Genomic DNA, 23,634 nt, shown 5'->3' on the forward strand with positions numbered 1-23,634 from the left:
CCCATTGTGTTAGGAGGAGTGGATTACTTTTTTCATTGACCTTTGTTTAAACAGCAAAACTCTATGCAGTTGTTTGAAACAGATTGATGGGGATTTAAAAATGGGGTTTCTTTAAATATTTTTAGTACTAATAAACGTAAAATATTTTGCATCTCTAAAACCAAGTTGTTTAGAATATATCTGGATTTGCTTTTTTGAGTAAATTTTCTACAGCTGTAAGACAAAGAAAATAGTTTATTGCTGTATTTTTTTTCTTTTTTTCCTCTATTTTTTGCTCCCTTTTGTAGAAGGATATTGGGCTGTTTCTATTAATTTCCACTTATTTCTGAGGTACAGCTTGCAGATGTAGCTAAATTAATTGTGTATCTGAAGTCAGGATTATCTGATTAGCAAAGGACAGTATTTTGGATCTCTCAGTTTCTTCAGGAAGTGACCTCCTAGGGATGCTGTCCAGATACCCTTAGAGCTAAAAAGCTTAAAAGGGTGAGTAAAAAGAATGCTTATTACTTTAGAAGCAGTTGCAGCATTAGGCAGTGTTTTTCAGAAACAATTAGTTAAACACAAAGTAGAAATATTCTGTTATTGTATAATCTAAAAAGATGAAGAGAAATATTCTGTAATAGCTAATAATTGAAATAATAAATTAAATTTACATTTGAAGGCTTTATTTGATGGATTGAATGACCCTAACATAAACTGTTGTCAGCAAACAAAATTCAGCATAGGTCTTCAAGTGGTACTAGAAGATGAATACGTAGTAGGCTGGGTCTTAAAGAAGAGTGGCAGAAGTAGCCTACATCTATGAAGATGCAGAACACGAGATAAAGCTAGCTATCCTTACATTTACACAGACAGTTAGGCAAACAGTGCTGGTGTCCAAAATAATAATAATAAAAAAGAATTGGTAAGTTTTCCTCTAGGTTTTTAACTGATTTTGAGTTACATTTCTGTCACCCCTGCGTGCATTATATGCACTGCCTAATTGGAAGAAGGAGACAAGTTCTGAGAAGCTCTTCTTGATCCACAGAGCCACTATGTGATGATGTGTGCAAGACTGTGATAGCAGGAGCAGTGCTGCTGTCCTTCATCATCTCTGTGCTGCTTTCTACCTATTTCATCCATCGTTACCACAAGAATTCTCCGAAGCCACCTATTGCCTCTGCAGAAATGACGTTCCGGCGCCCAGCCCAGTCCTACCCCATCAGTTACTCTTCTACTAATGTCCGCCGGCCTTCTTTAGATTCTATGGAGAACCAGGTGTCTGTAGACACCTTTAAAATACCAGTAAGTCTGATGTCATTTTGCATGGTTTCTTTTGATGTCTGTCTTGTTCCTAAAGAATGCTGCTTACGCATGCAGAAAATGTTTCAGAAATGCAGTCTATTCATAGAAATATCCAACTCAGAAAGATAAATTGAGAATCAGTGTACAGGCAGGAAACTGAAGATATTTGATGAGTAATTGAATAAAGCATATAATTTATAAGGCTATATATATACACATATATATATTCTATATATACAGATATATAGAATATATATGTATATTCTTACACTTTTGTTATGTTTTAATATATATTAATATCTTAGCTCTGATTTGATGTTTTTTTCTAAATGTAACTCTGCATTTGACACTGGGGGGGGTTTACTTTAACATTGTCCAATTAAATACTAATAATCAGCAGCTTCATAGTCTCTGTGGTATAAGCCATAGTACTACAACAAGGCTATGTTTACAACAGAATCAAAAATCCTACTGAGATGTGTTCTGTCTGTTCCTGATTTCTGATATACAAACTGTAGGTGTCAGTTGGAGTGGTATTTTTACCCACATTTGAAATTTTGTTACCCTTCAGACTATCATACCTTTAATCTAGTTTCCTCTGTGTTGGATCATGTACTATCCAGGATGCTTGCCAGCTGGTGGAGAAATACTGCCACTTTATATGACATGTGGCAACATCAGATCTATATGAATTTTAGATAGTGAAGTCTTCACAGACCTTGTGCTCAGTTTGCTTTAATTTCTTGTCTGGTTTGTACATCTCTCATCATTTTGCAACTGTAAGGCTTAATAACACTGATTTCATAAGAGGAGGATTGTTGTCTCTGATGAATTCTTAAAGGGAAGCCTTATTCCATGAGTAAAACTGATTTACTTCTCTGTGAAGTCCAAAGTCATATAGTTACTCTCAAAGCAAGTATTTATACTGCACCACTTTATTTTTCATGTGTACCCAATTTTCCAGACCTGCAAATATAACCCATTATCCATAGACTACATGTGCAGCCTGTTTTGAAGGAGATGTTTTCAAGGTAATGGAAACCTCTTGCAAAATACATAGAGTTTCAGAAGCTTTTATCAGAATGCACTGAGACTGATAAAAAGAGCAGCCAAACATCGTGCATTAAAGTGTACTTATTCCTAAAGAATGATCTCCTATTGAACATTAATGCTTTGAGTGTAGCTAGCCATTCCTTTTCTTGCTTCATCGTATAAGGGTTCCTTTTCTCTCCTGCAGGAAGATCCAAAATGGGAATTTCCTCGGAAGAACCTAGTTTTGGGCAAGACTCTTGGAGAAGGAGAATTTGGAAAGGTTGTCAAGGCAACAGCATTCCGACTCAAGGGAAGAGCTGGCTATACCACTGTAGCAGTGAAAATGTTAAAAGGTACATTTCCATCGGGCTCTGAAATCATTTAAAAATCTTTTGTTGTGACCTCTGAATGGATTTTAAGCGGGGCTAGCATTAAAGTAAATGTCAGCTAAAACCAGCCAGTACCACAAGCCAGTACCACAGGCTGTGTTACTTCCAGCATTCTGTTATATGCTGGTAGATTTCTGACTGTGAGAGCTATCACAACATTGATCTAGGTAATTTCCACAAGTAATTCTAATTTGTGATGTTCAGGGAGCCTCTGTCTTAACATAGCAAATGTATTTAATGTTGTTTGGCATTGATGGAAGTATTGCAAGGCTTTGTTACAGCTTCCTGACTGGTCTTTTTTCTTTTCTTCTCTCTACCCTGTTTCCTTTGACAGAGCTTTTAAAGTAAATCATGTTGTAATCACATCAAGAGACACAACAGACCTATTAAGTTACTTTTCAGTTTGAGAATTCCATCTACTTTTATACTTTATGATTTGCTTTTTAATTACTGCCAGACTGGCATGAATAGACCAGTGCTGTCTCCTGGTGTCTTCAGTTTTCCCTAAGACTCTAAAGCTGAGGAAAACAAAGTATGCCTAGATAATGTTAAGATGATAGCACGAGGCCTTGAGCTCAAACCATTCAAACCATATGGCATAGAGAGGAAGTCTAGAAACTAAGTTTTTCAGAAGACTAATTAACTGTTACTTGTAATAGTCAAGTAATGACCTGTAAGCGATTATCAATAGAATAGTCATAGTTATTATTTAATTTCATATATATTTGTGCATTCAGTGTCACTGTTTTTTCTAGCACATTTTTACCAGCAAGATGTGACTGAGCTAGGATTCCAAGACATTCAGTTTTCCCTAGCTATTATGAAGGACAGAATCAACAGAATTGATAATGTGAAGGAGTAATCCTTTATTTTAAGCCCCTTATTTTAATAAATTGATCTGACATTTACAGTAATACTTCAGGTTCTAATGAATCCCTTTGTAATGTAAATTACATTGCAGATAGTCACCTGAAATTCCATTTCCCAACTCAACTGCAGAGAACATTTGTCATTCTACAAATATTCATCTGTTGTTATTGGTTTAACTTTACTGTTAACACATGACAACTGAAGCATGAGAAACACTGTATTAGTCCACTGTGGTCTTTATAATACTGTCAGGAAGTATAAAGGACATTTACTTTGGATTCGGTCAATATTACCTATTCTTTCCCTATAACAGATGCAAAGGGGGTAATTTGTCCAAGTATTAGGGACTCTGTGCTTACCAGTCTTTAAAAAGGGCATAGTATGTATACCAGCATGTTAATGGAGAAAGCCTCTTGCTTATTGAATGAAAGGTATTTTCTGTCTGAGCTGTGCAGATGGACACAGTCTGTGGTTAAAAGCAGACCAGGGCAGAACTCTCCCTATGTTGTCAACTTGGTGTTATACACTGGGGAGGGAACAAAGAGCAGTAAGTAATAGCAGTAAGTAATAGTCTCGGAGCTATGAATGGATGTGAAGGAACAGAGGCATATTTTTTCAGACTGTTATAACTGCTTTTCTCATATGAATTAAATCTGATCTCCTGCATGATGTGAATGCCCTAATTACAATAAAATTAAAGAGGAAAACACAAAATAATACATCACTAGACATGATTCACAATTTTTAGAAACAAAGGACATAAGGTTTCAGAGCCAGTTTTCTCAATTCATGCACTATTGAAGTTAGTTTTCCCAGCAGACAAACAAAAAATAGGACTTTCTCACAGGCATTAAGTTGATGTTGTTCATTTTTGGCTTAGGTAAACATATTTTTTCCATAGTGTTTATCAGTAGTGAGAGAGCATCTGATATTGCACTCCCTGGGATAAAAGACTCTGAAATCTCAGTAGAGGTTCAGACTATAAGATAACACATACAAACATATACCACCGATACAACCATACAGTAGAACAGAAAGTAAAAAATACCATGACCAGGGAGAACTATTAGCACACATATTTCAAATAGATATGTAAATAAATCCTTTTGTGGTTACAGCCTTTATGCAAAAACATGCAATACAGTACCAAAGAGCAGAAGCTGAGTTTGTGGACTTAAGTAAAGATGACCACATATTTGTCAGATGCCCAGTAATAATACTCTAGGAACTGTCATGTTCTGTGTGTCAGAGAGATTAAGGATAAGGTAGAAAAAGGGTTATTTCTGACCTGTGGTGTTGTTATAACTAGGGATCTACTTCAAGCCCCAGTGCATTCTAAGAGGAAGCTTGTTAGTCAGAAGACTAAAACATAAGTCAGAAGGCAAAACATAAGGCTTGAAAGGCTAAGAAACTCTATAGGGGTAGTATGTTGTCACATGATTCCCACCAGAGAAGCCTCCTTACATGTCTCCCAGTAAAATCAATCTGAACTGTACATTGGCTTTAGAACCCTAAATCTGGATGTGTGCTACAAGTGTAAGCCAATAGATTAGTGGATTTTTACACTGTCAGAAAATGTATTTTTGTCTTCTTTGGTTGGTCAACATAAAATCTTGGGTTTCAGATGTTTCTGAAGCTTCACCTGCACTAATTCACCCTAAAAAGTTACTTTAAAACACTAGAAAAGGTCTGTAACAGTTTCATGGCATCTGCAAGACATTACAGACTCTGGTTGATTTTTGGCTGACCTGCTGGTTCTATCATCATTTGTGTCAGGGAAGAGTAGCTATCCTTAGAGCAGGTTTCCAAGCCAGAACAGGAGCAGTCCTATTCACTTTGTTCTGATCTGAATGACTGTAGGACAGTGGAGATGGGGAAATTTCTTTCCAGTGGGGAAGTACAGAGTTTTCCAGACTCTTGCTTATTCCAGGATAAACAGTTGATCTCATACTTCAGAGATGGTACATAGAAAACTCTTGAGTAATGCTTTCCTAACCACAACTGTGTTTGAACACTTTCTGCAGAAAATGCTTCTCAGAGTGAGCTGCGAGATCTGCTTTCAGAGTTCAACCTTTTGAAACAGGTTAACCATCCTCATGTCATCAAACTGTATGGAGCCTGCAGTCAAGATGGTAAATATTGGAAGTTCTTTATTAAGATGAATTAAAAAATAGTTCATTGATGGGTTTGGATCACTGCTTAATGTTTGCTGAGCACCTTTTAAATTTGCTGCTGGCTGAAAAAATGAGGGCTATATAAGAAAAGTGATATTTGAAGGGAAGAGGAAATGCTAATTCACTGTAAGCATTCTTCCTGTGGTTTTCTTCAATACATGTTTTGATTTAAATTTAACCAATCTATTACCGATTATCTTCCAATGTATATTTTCATATTATGTTGATGCTCATTCAGTGCTTTTAAAAGTGGATAATATTTAAAGTTTGAGTTTTCATTATTGTTGTTATTCATACCAAACCAATGCTTTGATGCCTGATCCAGGGAGCAAGATCTCCTTTTGGGAGAAAAAAATAACAACCCCAGGATCAGTCAAACAAACAAAAGATAACTACAGATCCTTTTGTTAAAATATAGATGGATAGTTAGATTGATACTCATTTTTCCTCCTCTGTCACAAAACTGTTGTCTGCCTCTTGTAAAATAGCTGCTAAAAGCTACAGTCATTGAAAGGTATGTTTTAAGGGGGGAGGAAAGTTTCAGATTCATCTATTATAAACTGCCAGTGAAGCAAATTTTGATTGTTCTGAGTAGGAACTGATATGAATAATTTGTGTTCATTTTAAATGAACTTGCATGGCAGCATCCTCTTCCTTTTGTATCTGTAATTATGCAGCCTAAAATCACAGTCTGCATGTTGCCACCCTGAGCAAGGGTCTGCCATCTTTGCCCCCCCCAGTTCTGTTGAAAGTGTCACTTTCAGTTGAGAACAGAGAATATAATTCAGGACTGAGTCATCTCTGGGTTTTAGTAAGGTAATGAACCAGTGGGGAGGGATTTTACTTTTTTCCTTTTCAGTACAATGTATTTTTTCATCCCAAAGGAAGTGAATTGTTTCTGAGTTACAGGCTTTTAATAAATATCAAGTTAATTCATTAGCGTGTGAGGTGGGAGGGTTTTGATGTGGCAGACAAATGTATGTATCATTAAAGCAGTGAGTGGGTATTATTCATGTGGGTAATGGGGAGGAGAAACTAATGGATTGAAATGTCAGAATGTTTCTAAGTGGTCTGAAAAGGCACCTTAAATACAACACTAGAATTAGCAGATGATTTGTGAGCTCAGTGACATACACTCCAGAAATGTGATTTTGTAAGTTTCTCTAAGTTAGGCAGTTTCACAGATGTGACTTGTAAAAGGGTTGTCTCTTCTTTGTTCTCAGATTATCTAGATGAGGGAATACAGGCAAGAGCCTGAATTCTGCTTTCATTTAGGCTGAAGTTCACTCGCTTTGCTTAGAGGATGTAAACTGGAAATATTCTATGATTCCATGGTTGATTCTGTGCCTTTTACGTAAAGGCCAGAGGTGTCTGGACTGTTAAGACAATGTGTTGATTAGAAGAGGGGTTTTTTGGAGGAGGGGGGGAAGAAATGGTTATCTGTTAATATGGTTATCTGTTAATTGTTTATTTACCAGTGTGTTTGTTTATTTCAGGCCCACTGTATTTAATTGTGGAATATGCTAAATATGGCTCATTGCGCAGTTTTCTCAGGGAAAGTCGAAAAGTAGGACCAAGCTACGTGGGTAGTGATGGCAACAGAAATTCAAGTTACTTGGATAACCCTGATGAGAGAGCCTTAACAATGGGAGATCTGATCTCGTTTGCATGGCAGATATCACGAGGGATGCAGTACCTTGCAGAAATGAAGGTAAGGCAGCATAATAGTGATCTGAGTTTGTCCTTTTGATAGAGAGACAGGTCAGCAGTTGGATCCTCCACAAGAAGCATAAACACTCTTGTTGCTTTCTTCCAAAAGCTCGTCCATCGTGATTTAGCAGCCAGGAATGTATTGGTGGCAGAAGGGCGCAAAATGAAGATCTCTGATTTTGGCCTCTCCCGTGATGTGTATGAAGAAGATTCATATGTCAAGAGGAGCAAGGTACAGTGCATATTAAAAAACAGTAGTGGGAATTATTACCTAATAAAGAGAATGAATCTATACTGCAGGATTTGAGCTCAGAAGGAAAAAATAATGGCCATTTTTTATTAATTTAGAGTAAGTGCTCTATTTTAAAGAAATTACAATGAGGTTGAAGCAAAATTATGAGCTTAGTCATTGGAACAGTAATATATACATATATATGTAAAAGGTGTACTAAATTTAAGTCACCATTACCTCCTCCAGCTCTTTTTGTTGACTTTTCAACAAAACCAGTTCATTTCTAATATGTAGAATTTACAAGTTAAAGAAGGGTCACTATGATGATTAAGGCCTTGGAGCATCTGACATGCAAGGAGAGGCTGATACAGCTGTGTTTATTTAGCCTGGAGAAGAGAGGGCTCAGGGGAAACTTGTTGATGAGAGGGAATAAAGCCAACAAAGCCGGCTCTTCTCATTGTGGCCCAGTGACAGAACAAGAGGCAATGGGAGCTATTTTAAATATGAGTAAATATATTTAAAGGGAAGAAAAAGAAAACATTTTTACCCTAACAGTGGTTGAACACTGGAACAGGCTGCCTGGAGATACTCAAAACCTGGGTGGAAATAACGTGGTGTGGCTGACCCTGCTCTGAGGTCCCTGTACACCTCAGTGGTTCTGTGATCCTGTGAAGAGTTGCAAGACAAATATGTAAAGAGCAGAATGAGATCTGTTGGTTTTTTCAAAAGCAGTGTGCCAAATGGGCTGTAATAAGTTATTTCTTTTTCTTAAGGTGAGAGAGTTCACACAGGATGATTAAAAATAGCATGTTTGGTTAACATAAATACAGAAGAATGGCACCTTTTTGAATTGCAGTAGCTTTTAGCTTAACTATTTTACAGGCAGAGAGCAGCCCAGTTTTAAATGAGGTTTATCTAGTTCCTCGTCACTCTGCTTGAAAACACAAGCATAAACCACCACCATTTTTCTCTTTTCCTATTTATTATTAAAAACATAAAGAATTCCCAAGGAGTTGGAAAATAAAAAAATGCAGAGCATTTCTATAAAAATCAGTAAAAATGTCAGTAATTACTACATCTATGCAGAAGACATGAAGCAAAACCCTCCTACACATATTTCCAAAAGTATGAAAGATACTGAATCATAATCAAAATGGTTCAAAATCACAGGTCAGGGTACATGAGCTAATGATACCCGCCAGAGGTTATTTAAAGCAATTCCATGTTCCTTGCCACAGTAAATTATTGTCACGTGCCTAGTTACAGTTCTGTCTGCTCAGTGCTCACAGCAGGATTCAGGATATGATAATATTTCATCTGTAGCTCTGTGCAAAGGACATATGATGGAAGGATGAGTTGTTGAGTCACATTGCTACCTTCCTGAAAAGGAACACTTGAGCATAATAACTTTGAGATTGCAAAGACTTGTCATTTATTTATTCTTGTAAAAAATACATACAGTGAGCCAAATCCTACTTTCTGCCTGTTTGTATCCACCTGTCACTGACATCAGCAGAACTGTTACAAGTCAGACCCAGGCCAGACACTACTTTCTATTCATTCTTCCTAAGATGAGTAGTGTTGGTTCAGGTCCCTTTATGACTTAGTATGAAAGAGTTGCCAACGGATCTTTTTTTTTGTGTGTGTGAAAATGTTAGAATTTTATGGAAAGATTTCTGTAAATACTGTGAATTTTCAGTTTATCTTCCCCTGTTTTTTTCAGGACAGTTTTTTGTGCATGTTTCATAAATCAAAGTAAGTTGGAAAGGAAAAAAACACTTCTGGAAGACATGATCATATATTAAAGGGCTTTGCTGCATTCATTTAGCAGTCTTGTGATGTACATGCTTCACATTGATCTGTACCAGTTGCTCTGTATTTTAAGAATGATGCATTACATGAAGGCAGTTTCATTTTATTTGGCAGGGTGTTAATGTACTGAATGGATATTTTCTCTTTACTTCTGAGACACTTGTCACTGTAGACATTCAGAGCCTAAAAAGCATCTGTCTACTTGCATTGGGAGATAGGAAAAAAGATAGGTTTCAAATCCTTCTGAAACAGTTGTTGCATATATATATATGTATATATATATATATATATATATATATGAATTTCATGAGAAGAAGTAAGTCATATGAATCCTAGTGATATTGTGAAGGTTCTGAAACATCTGGGACATTTTGCAAAGCCAGATTTTCATTAATACCTGGGGCAGATTTCTCAGTGAATTTTTGCCAGCGGAAACTACCAACTTGTAGATTCAATCGAGTAACAAGTAACCGAATATGACTATCCAGATACAGTTCTGAGACCAAAGATATTTTAACATATAAGTGCTTCCATTTATGCATCATCTCTGATACAAGAAAGATAACTCTTCTTTAATTATCATTCCCCATTATTTTTGCACTTACATGTTTCCCAAGAGCAATGGGAAGCAGATATTCATGTTTGAAGATCTTTTTGGATGAAGCTGTTTGTTGAGGAGAGTTGAGTTTATCTGATGTAAACTGGTGACTACCTGGAAAAAAAGTACACTGCCTTACTGCATGTAATTATATTACTGAAGTGTATGGAATGAAATTAATAAGTGAATTTAAAAACTTACAATTGTGCTCCTCACTGTTTTTCTTACAAAATGCCAAATTATTCAGTACACTGGAAAATGCTAGAGTACAATAGAGTATCTGTTACAGTGTTGAAGATAAACACCTTGGTTTTCCACTTGGAAACTTAGTTTTCTGATGAGTAATTGCATTGTTGCTTTTTTTTCCTCCTAGGGTCGGATACCTGTTAAATGGATGGCCATAGAGTCCCTATTTGATCATATCTATACAACACAAAGTGATGTGTAAGTGTAAATTCTTGCCTTCTTCATGTTTTATATACATGTTTAAGGTGATGAGGGAGGAAACACATCAAGGTACATAGGAGCCAAAGCTGTTACTCTTACAAAGAGACATGAAGAACACAGACTGGATATTAGCTGGCAATGATATGCAAAATTATTATAATGTTGAATTAAATCTGGAGAAAATATTATCAGAGGCATTTAGGTGCCCTCAACAGAGGTATTTAGGTACAATCAGGTATAATTTAGGTACAAGGGTTGGATCTGTTCATGTGACATGGTTGCCTTCGAATTGACACAAATTATTATTCTTTGCTAAAGATAATGATTATACCTGAACATCCAGTTCCTGTTCATCCCTTGTCTGGAACACTTGCTGGCAGATGAGGAATGGGTTGGGGAAAGAAGGAAGATTTTAATGCCTGCCCTAACTTCTGTTGAAATCAATGACAGAACTTCAGTTGATTTCAATGACAGCTACCTCAGACCTTAGAGGAGTACTCTGGTTCCAGTGCCAAGATGCAAGTTCATTTGCATGATTAAGAAAACAGGGATCTTGAAGATAGATATGCTCCTATCTCCACCTGGGATGATTAAGTGGCAAAGCAACCACAGCTAAGCTGTTTTCTCATCTGATAAGTAAGGGGCTAGGCAGAGGGTGTGTATGTATACATTTAACTCAGGATCAGATACTTTCATTTCTTTCTCTCTGGGATGAATGATGTTTGTGACTGATCACCAGGTAGACACTAAAACTAAATATTATTTATTTAGGAGAAAAACCTCTTGGAAACTGCAAAAGGGACAGTACTTATTCCTGATTTTCTGCTAGGTAACATTTTGGGTAGCAGTTTGATACCTTCCACGTTTCCCTTTGAAAGAGGATATGATAAAATTAAGGTTTTCATTAAACTCGAAATATAAAACATACCAATCACAATTACATTTCACTCTGGGGAAAAAAAAATACTTTGATAATAACAATATGTGCAAATAGGAAGCTTTTGGCTTATGCTTCTAAAATTATTTATATTCACTTTTTACACTTCTCTCTGCAGGTCAGAGTAGTTCTAATACAATAGAATACTTTGCTTGCCTTGGAAATTCCTTACAAAATTAATTTCCAAAACTGTTTCATTTATTTTGTTTCACTTGGAGTAAGAAAAGAAAAAAAGACTGGGGTAGTTGTTGGGACAGCATCACTTTTACTTGGGATTGGTTACAGGTTTTTCTGGGTCTCTTTTTAGCCTCCTCAGGGTATCCGTGTGCTGACATGCTTCTCTACAATGACTTTTTCCGAGAATTGTTATAAAGAATAACTGTTTTAGCATATTTTTCATTTCTTAATTTTCTGCAAAACAAACTTGTTGCTGTGGTTTGGGGCCAGAACAGATTGTGTTGTTGTGTAACTGCCTCTTCTTTGATTGTTGATTAATCGTCTGGATCCGATACGTTCCTCTCTGTTTTCCTGATCAGCTTCTATTAAGCCCAAGAGCCCATCTCTTGTATGTGTGATACCAACACCATGCAGAGATTGCCCAGCTGTCTGGCATTGAGAAAGCTAGCTCAAAGCCCTGGGCAGCATGCTGGTGCTGTGTAGCTTTACTGATGCCCAGATCTGTATTAGTATCTCTGTGTAAAGCCATGCTGATTTACCAGCTTTCTTGGAGATGCATCAGGTTTTCATAACAGAGCGCTGCATTGTGCTTTGTAGGTCTGCTTCAGTACAGTGGCATAAAAGGTCTAAGTATCTGCCACACTTACACAGTGCCTTTGATTCACTGGTGAGGTCACCTTCACTGTTTGTATCATTATACATGAAGTAATCTGAGAGTGTTATATAGCAGCTCCTAATTTAGCCAAGCCTCTACAGGACAGTACTGAGACACAGGGTTGCAAAGCAAATCCTCTGCAGCGCTAGGTTTTGTGAATGCCATTCGAACAGCAGCAAAGTGGTAAATGAAGTACTTGTTTTTGCAGCACTGATTGTTATATTAGATAATTAAAGTAACTGAAAATATTATTTTATGAATATTCTTTGCTTTTTTATAATGCTGCTGTTATATTTTAGGAGAATGTATATGGAAATATACAACAATTCCAATATAGTCTTTTTTTATGATACTCTCAGTTTCCATTTTCCAACCTCTTCCTTCTAAAGCCTTTCTATATAGTTAGTGGTTAGCAGTGCCTAATAGCAGTACCACTTGCCAACAGTTACAAAACCCCATTTTTGCTTCAGAGGTTGGTGACATCAGTGGAAAGCCTAGCCTACTGTCTTCCTTTTCACATATTCTTTTTTCCTAACTTTTATCACATTTGTATTCAGCAAAATACATAGCACAATGGGAAATTTTTCATCTCCTGTTCCTCCTCCCATAGTGCTTAGTTTGTATAATGGTTTGGAAGTGCTGCAGCATTCTACAGGATTCTATTCTAACACGTTGTTTCACTAAGAAACGTTAATGAAGAAATTATTCATCTGATCCATCCTTCCATATTCTGTAAAATTCTTCTTAAACAGGATTATTACAAAAAACCCAAAAACCTGCCATGTTACAAAGTGTATTTGAATTAATCATGGACAGAATTATAACCTGATGGCAGAGCATAATTGGCTTCAAAAGGGTATGAGAAGGTATATTAATAAAGTATATGAAAATGCTATAAATATTCATTAGCTTTCAAGAATGTGCAGGGTGATTAAAAATTAATTCAATGAATGGCATTAGGGAGAAAACCGGCAGCATACCACTTGGGACTGAGTAAGACTCACTTTGGCTTCTCTGGCCATGTTGGAAGTTTTATCGCTGTACTTTTGGGGTTGCCATTGTTGTTTAAAATGCAAGAAGCACAAGTGGAATGTAGTCAGACAGGAGATGAGATTTGTGGCTAACTTTTTGAGATGGAATTTTCTAAGGGAATTACACTGCTGTTTGGTTTGGTTGATGTGTAACACTTCCTACAATCTTCAAAGTGGAGTTTTCACAGAAATTACCCAATGATGAGAACACAAAAGATATAATTTGTCACGAACTGCATATAATTTTGCTTGCAGATACATCCCATTGTGTATTCTGTTTGAGTGAAACAGCGCTATCTAGTTTCTTTTATTTTGAACATCCAAATTTTGGCAGTTGTGTCAGTTGAGCAGATTTGGAGTAATTTGTAGCTTGGGTCTCAAAAAAGCCTTCCACTAAAGAAAGAAAAATATTTTTGCATCTCTTCTCCTGGCATGCCCACCAAAACCAGACTAATTTAATCTATCTAAGTATTTCCAGCCCATTGAGTAAGGTATTTTGTTTGAGCTCATCAATAATGTAGGTTAAAAACAAGTCTTTATTTCTTCTGTTCATTTCAGAAATCGATGTCTTCTGTTCTATGCTAAGCTATGTTTTAGGCATTTGGTATTTGCAGAATAAATTATTTCCTCTTTTTCATCAAGTCTGGGAAGAAAATTAAGTCCTGAACCATTGAAATGGCCTAACAGAGCAGCTGAAATCAAAGGTGCTGATTATGGTTGAAATGAACATACAGAGAAGCACAACCTCATAGTCCAGACAACAGATCAGTTCCTTGGTAACTTGTGGATCCGGCCTGTGTAAATTTAGACACTTATTTCTTAATAAGACCATAAGAGCCAATTAGGGAGGTTAGACTCCCTTTACTGTCAAGGGAGACACCTTCACGAGCACTGTATGGAAGAGGAACAGCCTTTGGACCAGACAGCCATGGGAGAGACTTTCTTTTTCTGCTGTCTAGAGAAGATGGGCCTTCACAGGATACAGTTAGCTTTTGTCAGTGGAGAAAAGAGGGGTATCTCTTATCTCTACTGTCTTGATTGTGAGCCTTTTAAATAATATTTGGAAACAAAGATGGCCCTATGGGCATCTGTACAGCCCCTTTGGCTCAGCAGTGTCTTGAATTTGGTTGGGTTCTCAAAACACCAAAGATTTGTTGGGTGAAAGCTACACTGAGTTCTTGAAACTACCACTCATTTCTTCTTTTTCAGATGGTCATTTGGAGTTCTGCTATGGGAGATTGTAACTCTGGGAGGCAATCCCTACCCAGGCATTGCTCCTGAAAGACTCTTTAACCTCCTAAAAACAGGCTATAGAATGGAGCGACCAGAAAACTGCAGTGAAGAAATGTAAGTAGCTCTTGATCAGATTAGATTCATAAACATCTCTTTAATAAATACAGTAAAAAAAAAGTTTAAATAAATACTATTCTTTATATCTCAGAAGTATAATCAAAATGTGTAGTCCTCAAAAGAATGTAGTGAAATCAGTGTACAGTGAAGTGCAGGAAAAGAATTGCCAACAGAATGCTTGCAGCTGCACCTACAGTGTTTGTAGGATATTGAATAACCAACTTTCCAAAAAATTAAAAGAGTTTGAATATTCAAAACTTTTGAGGGAGGAGGAGGAGAAGAATTTCATAAAGCACTGATAGCTGAAATATTCAAGAAGATGTTTCACTGCTTTTCTACAAATGCAATAGTTGTTCCATCCACAGTCCTTATTTATTAGTTGTCCTCGCATTGCATAGGATAAATGATACCTTAACCAAGAAATCTACACCCTGAAAGACACAAATTTTTGGTGATTTGTTAAGCCTATGGCAATTTCTTTTATTTTTGGTGACAGTTGTTTTGGCTGATTTATTAAAATGATCAACATGAAATATCTTCTTTCTGTGGCTGCACCATGGCAGCTGAAGATGAAGCATGATTTTATGTTCAGTCTGCAAATCTGGTCATGGTCACTTTGTTTTTAGAGAGTTACCAGAGAGTAACCACTGTGATATCTCTTGATTGATTTTCCACATGAAAGATGCTTTGGCCATATCTAGGCTGAGATAATCTAGTATAAATAATATAATTAGTTTTTTTAATGCTATAGATATAGAAAAAACATTAAGGATTTCTGAAGTTAGGGTAGAAATGTACAGGTATCACTGGCAAATATCCTCTAGCAAATACTTAATTTTTTTTTTGTTTATTTCATTTCAACAGGGAATAAGACTTCATTCCTCAAAGATATATTACATTATTGATAATTTTGAGGTTAGGCAAGCTGACCATGCTTGAGTTGTTTGTTTTTTTTTTTATTCAAACCAGATCATGGTTTTCTGACTGGTTGAGATTTTTTCTGTTTTACCCAGAATTTTTTCTGACAGCCTTTGAGAGCACACTTTAAGGACCGTTTTTCTTAGTGTTCTCTGATTTACTCAGTCAAGTGAGAAAGAGATCATGGATGAGGTCAATAAATAAAAGTAACAGTAAGAACAGTAATCAAAATAATGTTAAATTGTGCAAATAGTCTTAGTTTAGTTGTGGTTTAATCCCAAGCTGCACAGCTCGTTCAGTCACTCCCCCCCTTGCTCCCCCAACTCCTGGAGAGTTAGGAAGGAGAATCCAAAGAATGTAGCTCCCACGGGTTGAGATAAGAACAGTTTAATAACTAAGGTATAACACAAATCACTACTGCCACCACTAATAATAGTAATAATGATAAAGGAAATAACAAGTGAAGAGAATACAACACCTCACCAGTCACCGACCCATAACTCACCCCACCCTGCCTGACCGAGCACTGACCGATACCTCCTCCATCCCCCCAGAGCTCCTGCCCTTCTGGGTAACTCTTGGTTACCTCCTGGGCATGACGTGCTATGGTATGGAATACCTCATTGGCTAGCCTGGGTCAGGTGTCCTGTCTCTGCTTCCTCCCTGCCTCCCCTCCTCCGTGGCAGAGCATAAGGCTCAGAAAGTCCTTGGACAAACCAAACATTTGAGCAGTAACTCAAAACACACGTGGTATCAGCACCGTCCCAGGCTGAAAGTCAAAACACAGCACTGCACCAGCTACCAAGAAGGAGAAAATAATGACTGCTACTGCTGAACCCAGGACATTAGTCTTTGCTTTGAAGAAAAGTTTACAGAAACTTTCCAGAATTTAAACAGATGAAGTACAAAATTCTACTTTCTGATATAACAACAGGAGAGTTTTTCAGGTTTCAGGGATGCACATCAGTGATGAGATACAAATTTCTTCAAAGTCACATGCAAAAGAAATCAATCAGGAATCTGGCACACTGTCTACACATGAGGTAGTCCTTTGAGGAAGTGAAAATAATGAAAGAAATCCAAGACTGCAGTCCTTCGAGGACAGCCCAAGTGCATCATCATTTAAACTCACAGGGACTCATGAGAATAAAAGCCCATTCTTGTGAATGTCAGTTTTTGATTCAAGGGAATGTTTGACAGAAGACACAACAAAGATTGATGTACTTCTGCACAGCTGTCATACCACAGTTGTACTAACTTATTTGAGCAGAAGAATGACTCACTTCTAAGAATAATAGTTTGTTGTTTTTCTTTTTCACTTTGTGGCGGGTCACAGGTACAACCTAATGTTACGCTGTTGGAAGCAAGAACCTGATAAAAGGCCGACATTTGCTGAGATCAGCAAGGAACTAGAGAAAATGATGGTGAAGAGTAGGGTAAGTGTGGAAAGGCATGAGGTTTTGAAAGTTTTTGTGATCATCTGAGCTTGAATATATAGAAATAATGATATTTTGTTGTGTTTTTTTTTAAAGCTGAGTGATTTACTTTTTATTAATCTTTGAAGCACATACCTAGTTTCTTCCAAATGCCTCCAGCTTTTTGAGAGCAGTACTACTACAGTGTCTTTAGTAACTTCAGCCCTAAAGGCAAATGACTTATTCTTAATTGCTTTAGCACTCTTAAATAACTGTAGGAAGCCTAGAACTAGAAGAATGCAGTATTTCCTCGAGCTGGATTTAGTTATATGATGATAGCAACAGAGATACAAAAGTTGTACGATTCTACCCGTCTGAGTTACTTTAAAACTATTATAATCCTATATAGACTTTCTTTGAATGAATGAATGCTGAGGTCAAGAAATAAGTGCAAGTTGCATATATTTGTAAAATACATACATACCTACTTACACATAAACACATTTTTATTTTTTTAATCTAATATTTACGGCAAGGGGAGCAGTTACAAATGAAAACCAGGAAATACCAGATTTGAAAACATGATAGCATTTACATTGGGTGCAAAAAGGACCAGGTAACAAATGGGAACACTTTTGCTCAAAATGTGAGTGTAAAAATGAGTTCTGAACTAAAAATGGCAGAGTGAAAGGTCTGGGCTGTGTACATTAAATCACTCTGACTTGCACAGCTAACTTCTAGCTGCTGAGGACCAGTATGCACATGTTCTATGTGTCCAGTGACAGACTTGTAATACAGAGCTTGGCAAAGTTTTCTGAAATTCTCACCGTAATTACAAGCAATAGAAAATAGAGCTTGAAAAATTAGTCATCCTTCTTGCCTTTCTAAATGCAAAACCCTGAAGATTCTTCACTTTATAAAATTGTGTAACTTTCACTTGTTAAAGTTTTATTTTGGTCAGTTTCCAAGGGAAAGCCATTTTAAAGGAAAAAGTGTGCTTTAAATGAGTTAAAAATGCTTCACATTTGGTTTTTGCATCAAAGCAATTCAGCAGCATTGATGAAAACCTACGAATTCATGTGGTTGACCTAAATATTTAGTTTTAGAACAATGGCATCAGAAGTTTTATTTGGCAATATTTACACAGCTAATTTTATACATGATTATGTAATAGCTTTTGTAAAAGTGATGAGATCTGAGTACCTTCTCCTTTAATCACACATATGTATCTATATATTTCAAGCATGCATATGTATTAGGCATAACAAACTGAAGGTCAAACAAATAAATCAGCACAGCACTTTAACTTCTTATTTTACTGATGTGCAGATTTAGGTAAGGGAAGTATTAATATGTCTCCAGCATGTCTAGTGTTCTGGCAAATCAGATACTTCCAAAGATGCTATGGTTGCAGAAGGGAAAAGCCTATTCAGGTGCTAGAGGTACTATCAAAAGACAGATGTAGTGAGGCCTGTATTTACTTGTGTTAAAGGTACCAGATGCACATAACAGCCTTTATACCCAACCAGCAATTCAGCTACATATGTTAACCCAGCTTTTTCTGTGTTCACTTCTTAGGACTACTTAGATCTTGCAGCTTCCACACCTTCTGATTCCTTACTTTATGATGATGGGCTCTCAGAAGAGGAGACACCTCTCGTGGACTGTAATAATGCTCCCCTCCCTCGAACCCTCCCTTCCACATGGATTGAAAACAAACTCTATGGTAGAATTTCACATGCATTTACTAGATTCTAGCAACACACACACAAAATTTCTTCTGCACTGTTCTCAGACTCTGTAACCCCATTACAGTGTTTCTTGTTTGAATGGAGCCAGTCAAAATTTGCTTGGAAGCTTCTTTTGGGTTCTTTTGTTTGTTTTTTATTTTGGTAAATGTCAAAGTTTGCATCAGGATCATCCTTTAGTCATTTTGCAGCTGTGTTTAAAATGAACATTTTTAAAAGGATGTGAAAATACGTAAAATGACTAGATATCATACAGTAAAAGAAAAAAGATCAGGGATGTAATCTCAGGGGAAATATAAAATGCTAATGAGTATCTAATTCAACTATCCTATTGGGGGAGGTTGGGAACATTTGAAATATGTTTGATTCTGCAAGTCCAATTTAAGCAATAGATGTTTTTTTTTAAATACTGAGTTTTGCCATAGCTCAGTCATAGGACCCATCTGCAACATTTTTCATATATCAAGATGGATTTCTATATTTCAGCTGCTGTTAATGTGTTCTGGATCCATAAGCTGAAATGTCTATTTAATGTATCATAGAATGAAACCAGAGTATAATATACAGAAAGTAGAAATACTGTATATAGGTATTATATACAGACTAAATTGACATGTAAAGTCCTTTGAATATTGAATTAACAATGGGTATTTTGAAAATACACTCAGCTGTTTTCACGTCCTTTGATTTATTATGAAAATGTCAGTACTAAACCTTGATTGAATGATGTAGCAAGTGTTTTTAAAAAGAACATATGCTTTCATATTGTGATGGTGAGATGGACAGTAAAAATGGTTCTTGCCAAAACTCCTACATTTTGTCTCCTGATTAAATACTCTGCATGTTAGATACTTACTAACATCACAGATATTTTTCCCATTCCTCAGGCAGTATGACTTTCGAAAAGTTGGATCTTTTAGCTTTAAAGTTGCCATTAATACATGGCTTTGGGTCTATTTTTGATCTCTACCTTAGTTCTCATTTTCTTTAATAGGTTCCCCCAATTCACATTCACTTTGGGGCACTTAGTGGCCGGATTGTTAACACAATAACAGGAAAAGTTGCCACCAAGGCCAATGGCAAATGCTGAATGCTTAATAAACAACAAAATCAGATTCCTGTTTTTGAAAATCTTGACCCTAGTATGGTTCTCTGTACAGCTGGATCAACATGGTGCTAAGCACTCTGTTTCCATGTTAGTGATCACTTGTGCTAAAACTGAGAAGGAGTTATTGGACTCAATGCAAGTAGTTATATGCCTGAAATACAGATTTAAAAGCTGAATCAAGACAAGAGTGCTCAGGACTTTGCTGAACTTTACTCAGCTGTGCTACTGGGGTTGCCTAAAATTAAGCAGGGGATCCCTGGAGAGGGGATTAAAGTGTCCCCAAAACTTCACTAAAGCCAAAGGAGAGGTGCCCATATAAGTAAATAGAAATACTCTAGGCCATTGGAATAGACTTTGGATCCTGTCCCAGATAAGTTTATTAATTCTTGGAGCACTTCCTGTACAGCAAGAACTTCCTCTTGCAAAGCTGTATATTGCTACATGATTGTTAAAAAAGAGAATAATGGAAAGTTGGAGGCTTATCAGAAGAGAAATTACTAGCTTTTCATTATGCATATGTGCACGCACACAATTTTTTATCAAGTAAGCACTTTATTTTTTCAGGGTCTTTGCTTACATTTGAATCTGTGCTTCAGGGATTTTGAAATATCATTTATATTAATTGATTTGGGACAAAATCCAGTGGACTGGCTTAAAATACTGAAGGGAGTTTTGCCAAGGGCCTTACTGTCTGCACATGAAGTTATAGTTCTTCAGTGCAGAAAAAATTATCTGTTTTCATTTTTAGGCATGTCATACCCGAACTGGCCTGAGGAGAGCCCCGTTCCACTCACAAGATTCGATGGCACTAACTCTGTGTTTTCAAGATATGCAAATGATAGTGTATATGCTAACTGGATGGTTTCACACTCAGCGGCAAAATTTATGGACAAGTTTGATAGCTAAAATTTTCTATGTGAAAGGTAATGGACTCCTGAGGGGAACAAAGATGCAAAGAATGGAAAGTCCATTGGCTCGTTCTTTGTACAATTAACAACCAACTTTTAAATTGGCAAAACCTTTTATTGGTAGTTTCTAAAGTGTATTATTCATGCTGAAGACTATAATTGGTGATTTCCCCATTCAGAAAACATATCATGCTGGATAAGAGTTGTAGTTCGAGTACTTCTTTCTAGATTGCTGTTTTGGAAACGGTTCCATTTGGCAACTTCTTACTGGAAATGGCTTCACGCTTTATTCTCACTGTTTTTTAGACTAACCATCCTGTGTTACAGCTTTCTTGGATGGGAAAATGTACTTGAACTGCTACTGTTATAATGGCTGTTAGCATATGACCACTTGATCTAAGCAGGAAGCACAAACAATATATGGAAGGGAGGGGGGAAATAGGCTCCCAAATTACTGAGCTTGCTATCATATGAGAAGTGTAACAAAGCCTCTTTCTTGGTTTGGAAGCAAACATGAAGTAACTCAATAAGAGGACTTGAGAGTCAACATTTGAAGTCTTGTAGAATGTATTGTTTTGTCTTAATGAAAATTTGTTTTATTAGTCTTAACTTCTCTTACCTTTAGCACAATGGCGATAAATTTGATACAAGATAAGCTGTATAGACTGATGGCAATCGAGTGTTCACCTGAGTCAATTTACTTTCTGTCACCTTCATTTTACTAATGTTAAAATGTACATCTTGTACAATCATAATTCCTCTTATGAGTTCAGAATAGTCTGTACAGGATTTTTAGATTGAATTCAAGTAAACAGATTTTGTTTGCAGTCATGTTCAGAGGGTTGGAGTTCTCTTCTCAGCTCCAAATTGGATACACTGCCATGCACAGGACACTGCCATGACAACTTCAAGTAATCCTATAACTTTGCAAGTCATGAGTAAACAACACTTGCACAGCAAAATTGGTGTAAAAATCTACAGTTAATTTAACTATACAAGGAAAATGTCATTGGAATTTATTAAGGTGAAGTATAAAAATGTTGTGCTTACAACACTGACGGTATTTGGGAGAATTATCAGACTGTGGGTCATGTTCTAGATGGAAGAGTAAATGATCAGCTCTACTTTTGTCTTTATTTATAATCTAATATTGTTCAAGGTAACTGTTTGCTACAAATGTTGGGATGTAAATCCTGAGTGACCAGTTGTTAGCATTGTGACGGTTATTCTAAATAATCCAGTTCTACCAAAGCTTGCTCCTGTCATTTACAATCCATTTTAGCTGTTTTCAGATGTTGTTTTGTGTATCAACTTTATGTTTCCATTAAAGTCTGTGATTTCAGAAACAAGATCTTGAGTCAGACTGCCAAACTCAAACACAGGTTTTCATTTGACAGAAGCTGGGATATAAAGTTCAGTGCTGGAACTTAAACACCTTCACTGTTGGATATCATACTTGGTCCTATCCTGGTTTCAGACTAGCACTAAGCAGTGACTTTTGCTTTGTACAAACACTCTGTTTTGTAATGCTTATGTATAGTGAACAGATACCACTATGTATACGAAAGGGGTTTGGCTGTGATACATGGTGATCTTCACTGGTGTGACACAACTGTCAGAATAGATGAGCTTCTTTTTCTACTGAGATACCTATGAAAACAGAAGAGAAAAATGGCACTTGTAACTTTTTGCTTTGTCCATTCCTTTTCCTATATGTTATGTGTGTAAGTGGGAACTCTTTATTTGCCACAGACAATCAAGACATCAAGATTTTGTTTAATTTTTTTTTAATTCTTCCTTAAATTAAGAATTTCTTTTTGTCAGCAATCTTTGCAATAGCACTAAACTGGGAGATGTGAAGCACCCAGTTTCTAACCTGAAAAGCCGTGTGACAACATTGCTGTACAGTAGGTGAGTGGGATAGTAACTGATGCTGAAACAAGTGGATGCAGGAAGTATTGCATACTTTAGATTTCCAGCATGAGTCAATGTTGTTTCAACCATTAATTCCTGTGAAAAAATTCACTAATAGTTATTGTCACCTGTGTTACCAGACATAGATTCTGCATATAAAATACAAGCACAGATCATAGTTATAGTTGCCATACATAATTACTTGCATTAAGTGCAATTTAATGAAAAATTTTTAACAGGTGTTTCCTAATCCAACTAATTTTGACTCCCTTCCTGCTTGTGAATGTTGGTAAAATATTATTACGTACGGGTATTTATTTGTAATATGAAAGCTTCTTATATATTTGTGTATGATATTTTTATAAGTATTTCCCTTGAAGTGCTTCCTAATTGTTCTGTGTTGCCATTAGTCAGAATGGTGTCAATCTTGTTTCAGTTCCCCATTATAGGGTAAATGTACTTCCCATGTGGGAAAAAAGTGATACTGCAGATTATTATTTCCATTGGTGCTAGAAATACTTATGCACTTGGCTGCCCTGAGGAAGGAGAATTCAAAAGGAACAAAATCTCTGCCAACCTTTTCTAAATATCTATGGAGATATTTAGAATGGAGATGATGTGGTTTACCTGGTTTGTGCTTTATGTTGTGAGAGATGGGAGAGAGAATGAATCTCTTGTCCTTTCAGTCATCACAGCAGCACAAGGAAGTTATCATAATACTCGTTTCTGCAAGCTTTTCCAGAGGTATGATACTCAGAACATCTGCTGTGAGAATGAAGATATAATCTGCAGACAGTGGCCTGAAATTTTAGAAATTCAGACATTTTAAAAAATCTTGTCCCATGGATATGAGGTACATAATACTTGAATTGTGGATTTATCTACAACTTGTCATGCAAAATATGCATGAATCTCTATGGTACAC

General features: G+C 36.5%; 1 protein-coding gene across 1 annotated transcript in view; it reads left to right on the forward strand.

Moving 5' to 3' along the window:
* RET (ret proto-oncogene) overlaps nt 1-19,660 on the forward strand; it is a 42,232-nt gene extending 22,572 nt beyond the window's left edge. The window contains exons 10-18 of the mRNA XM_034065845.1: nt 1,028-1,284; nt 2,522-2,669; nt 5,600-5,707; nt 7,246-7,460; nt 7,569-7,691; nt 10,475-10,545; nt 14,558-14,695; nt 16,953-17,052; nt 18,610-19,660. Of these exons, the coding sequence (XP_033921736.1) occupies nt 1,028-1,284; nt 2,522-2,669; nt 5,600-5,707; nt 7,246-7,460; nt 7,569-7,691; nt 10,475-10,545; nt 14,558-14,695; nt 16,953-17,052; nt 18,610-18,789 (1,340 nt within the window). The 3' untranslated portion in view covers nt 18,790-19,660. The remainder of the gene's footprint in view (nt 1-1,027; nt 1,285-2,521; nt 2,670-5,599; nt 5,708-7,245; nt 7,461-7,568; nt 7,692-10,474; nt 10,546-14,557; nt 14,696-16,952; nt 17,053-18,609) is intronic.
* The last annotated feature ends 3,974 nt before the right edge of the window (nt 19,661-23,634 follow it).

The sequence above is a fragment of the Melopsittacus undulatus genome, chromosome 8 (assembly GCF_012275295.1).
Source record: "Melopsittacus undulatus isolate bMelUnd1 chromosome 8, bMelUnd1.mat.Z, whole genome shotgun sequence".
NCBI classification, from domain to species: Eukaryota; Metazoa; Chordata; class Aves; order Psittaciformes; family Psittaculidae; genus Melopsittacus; species Melopsittacus undulatus.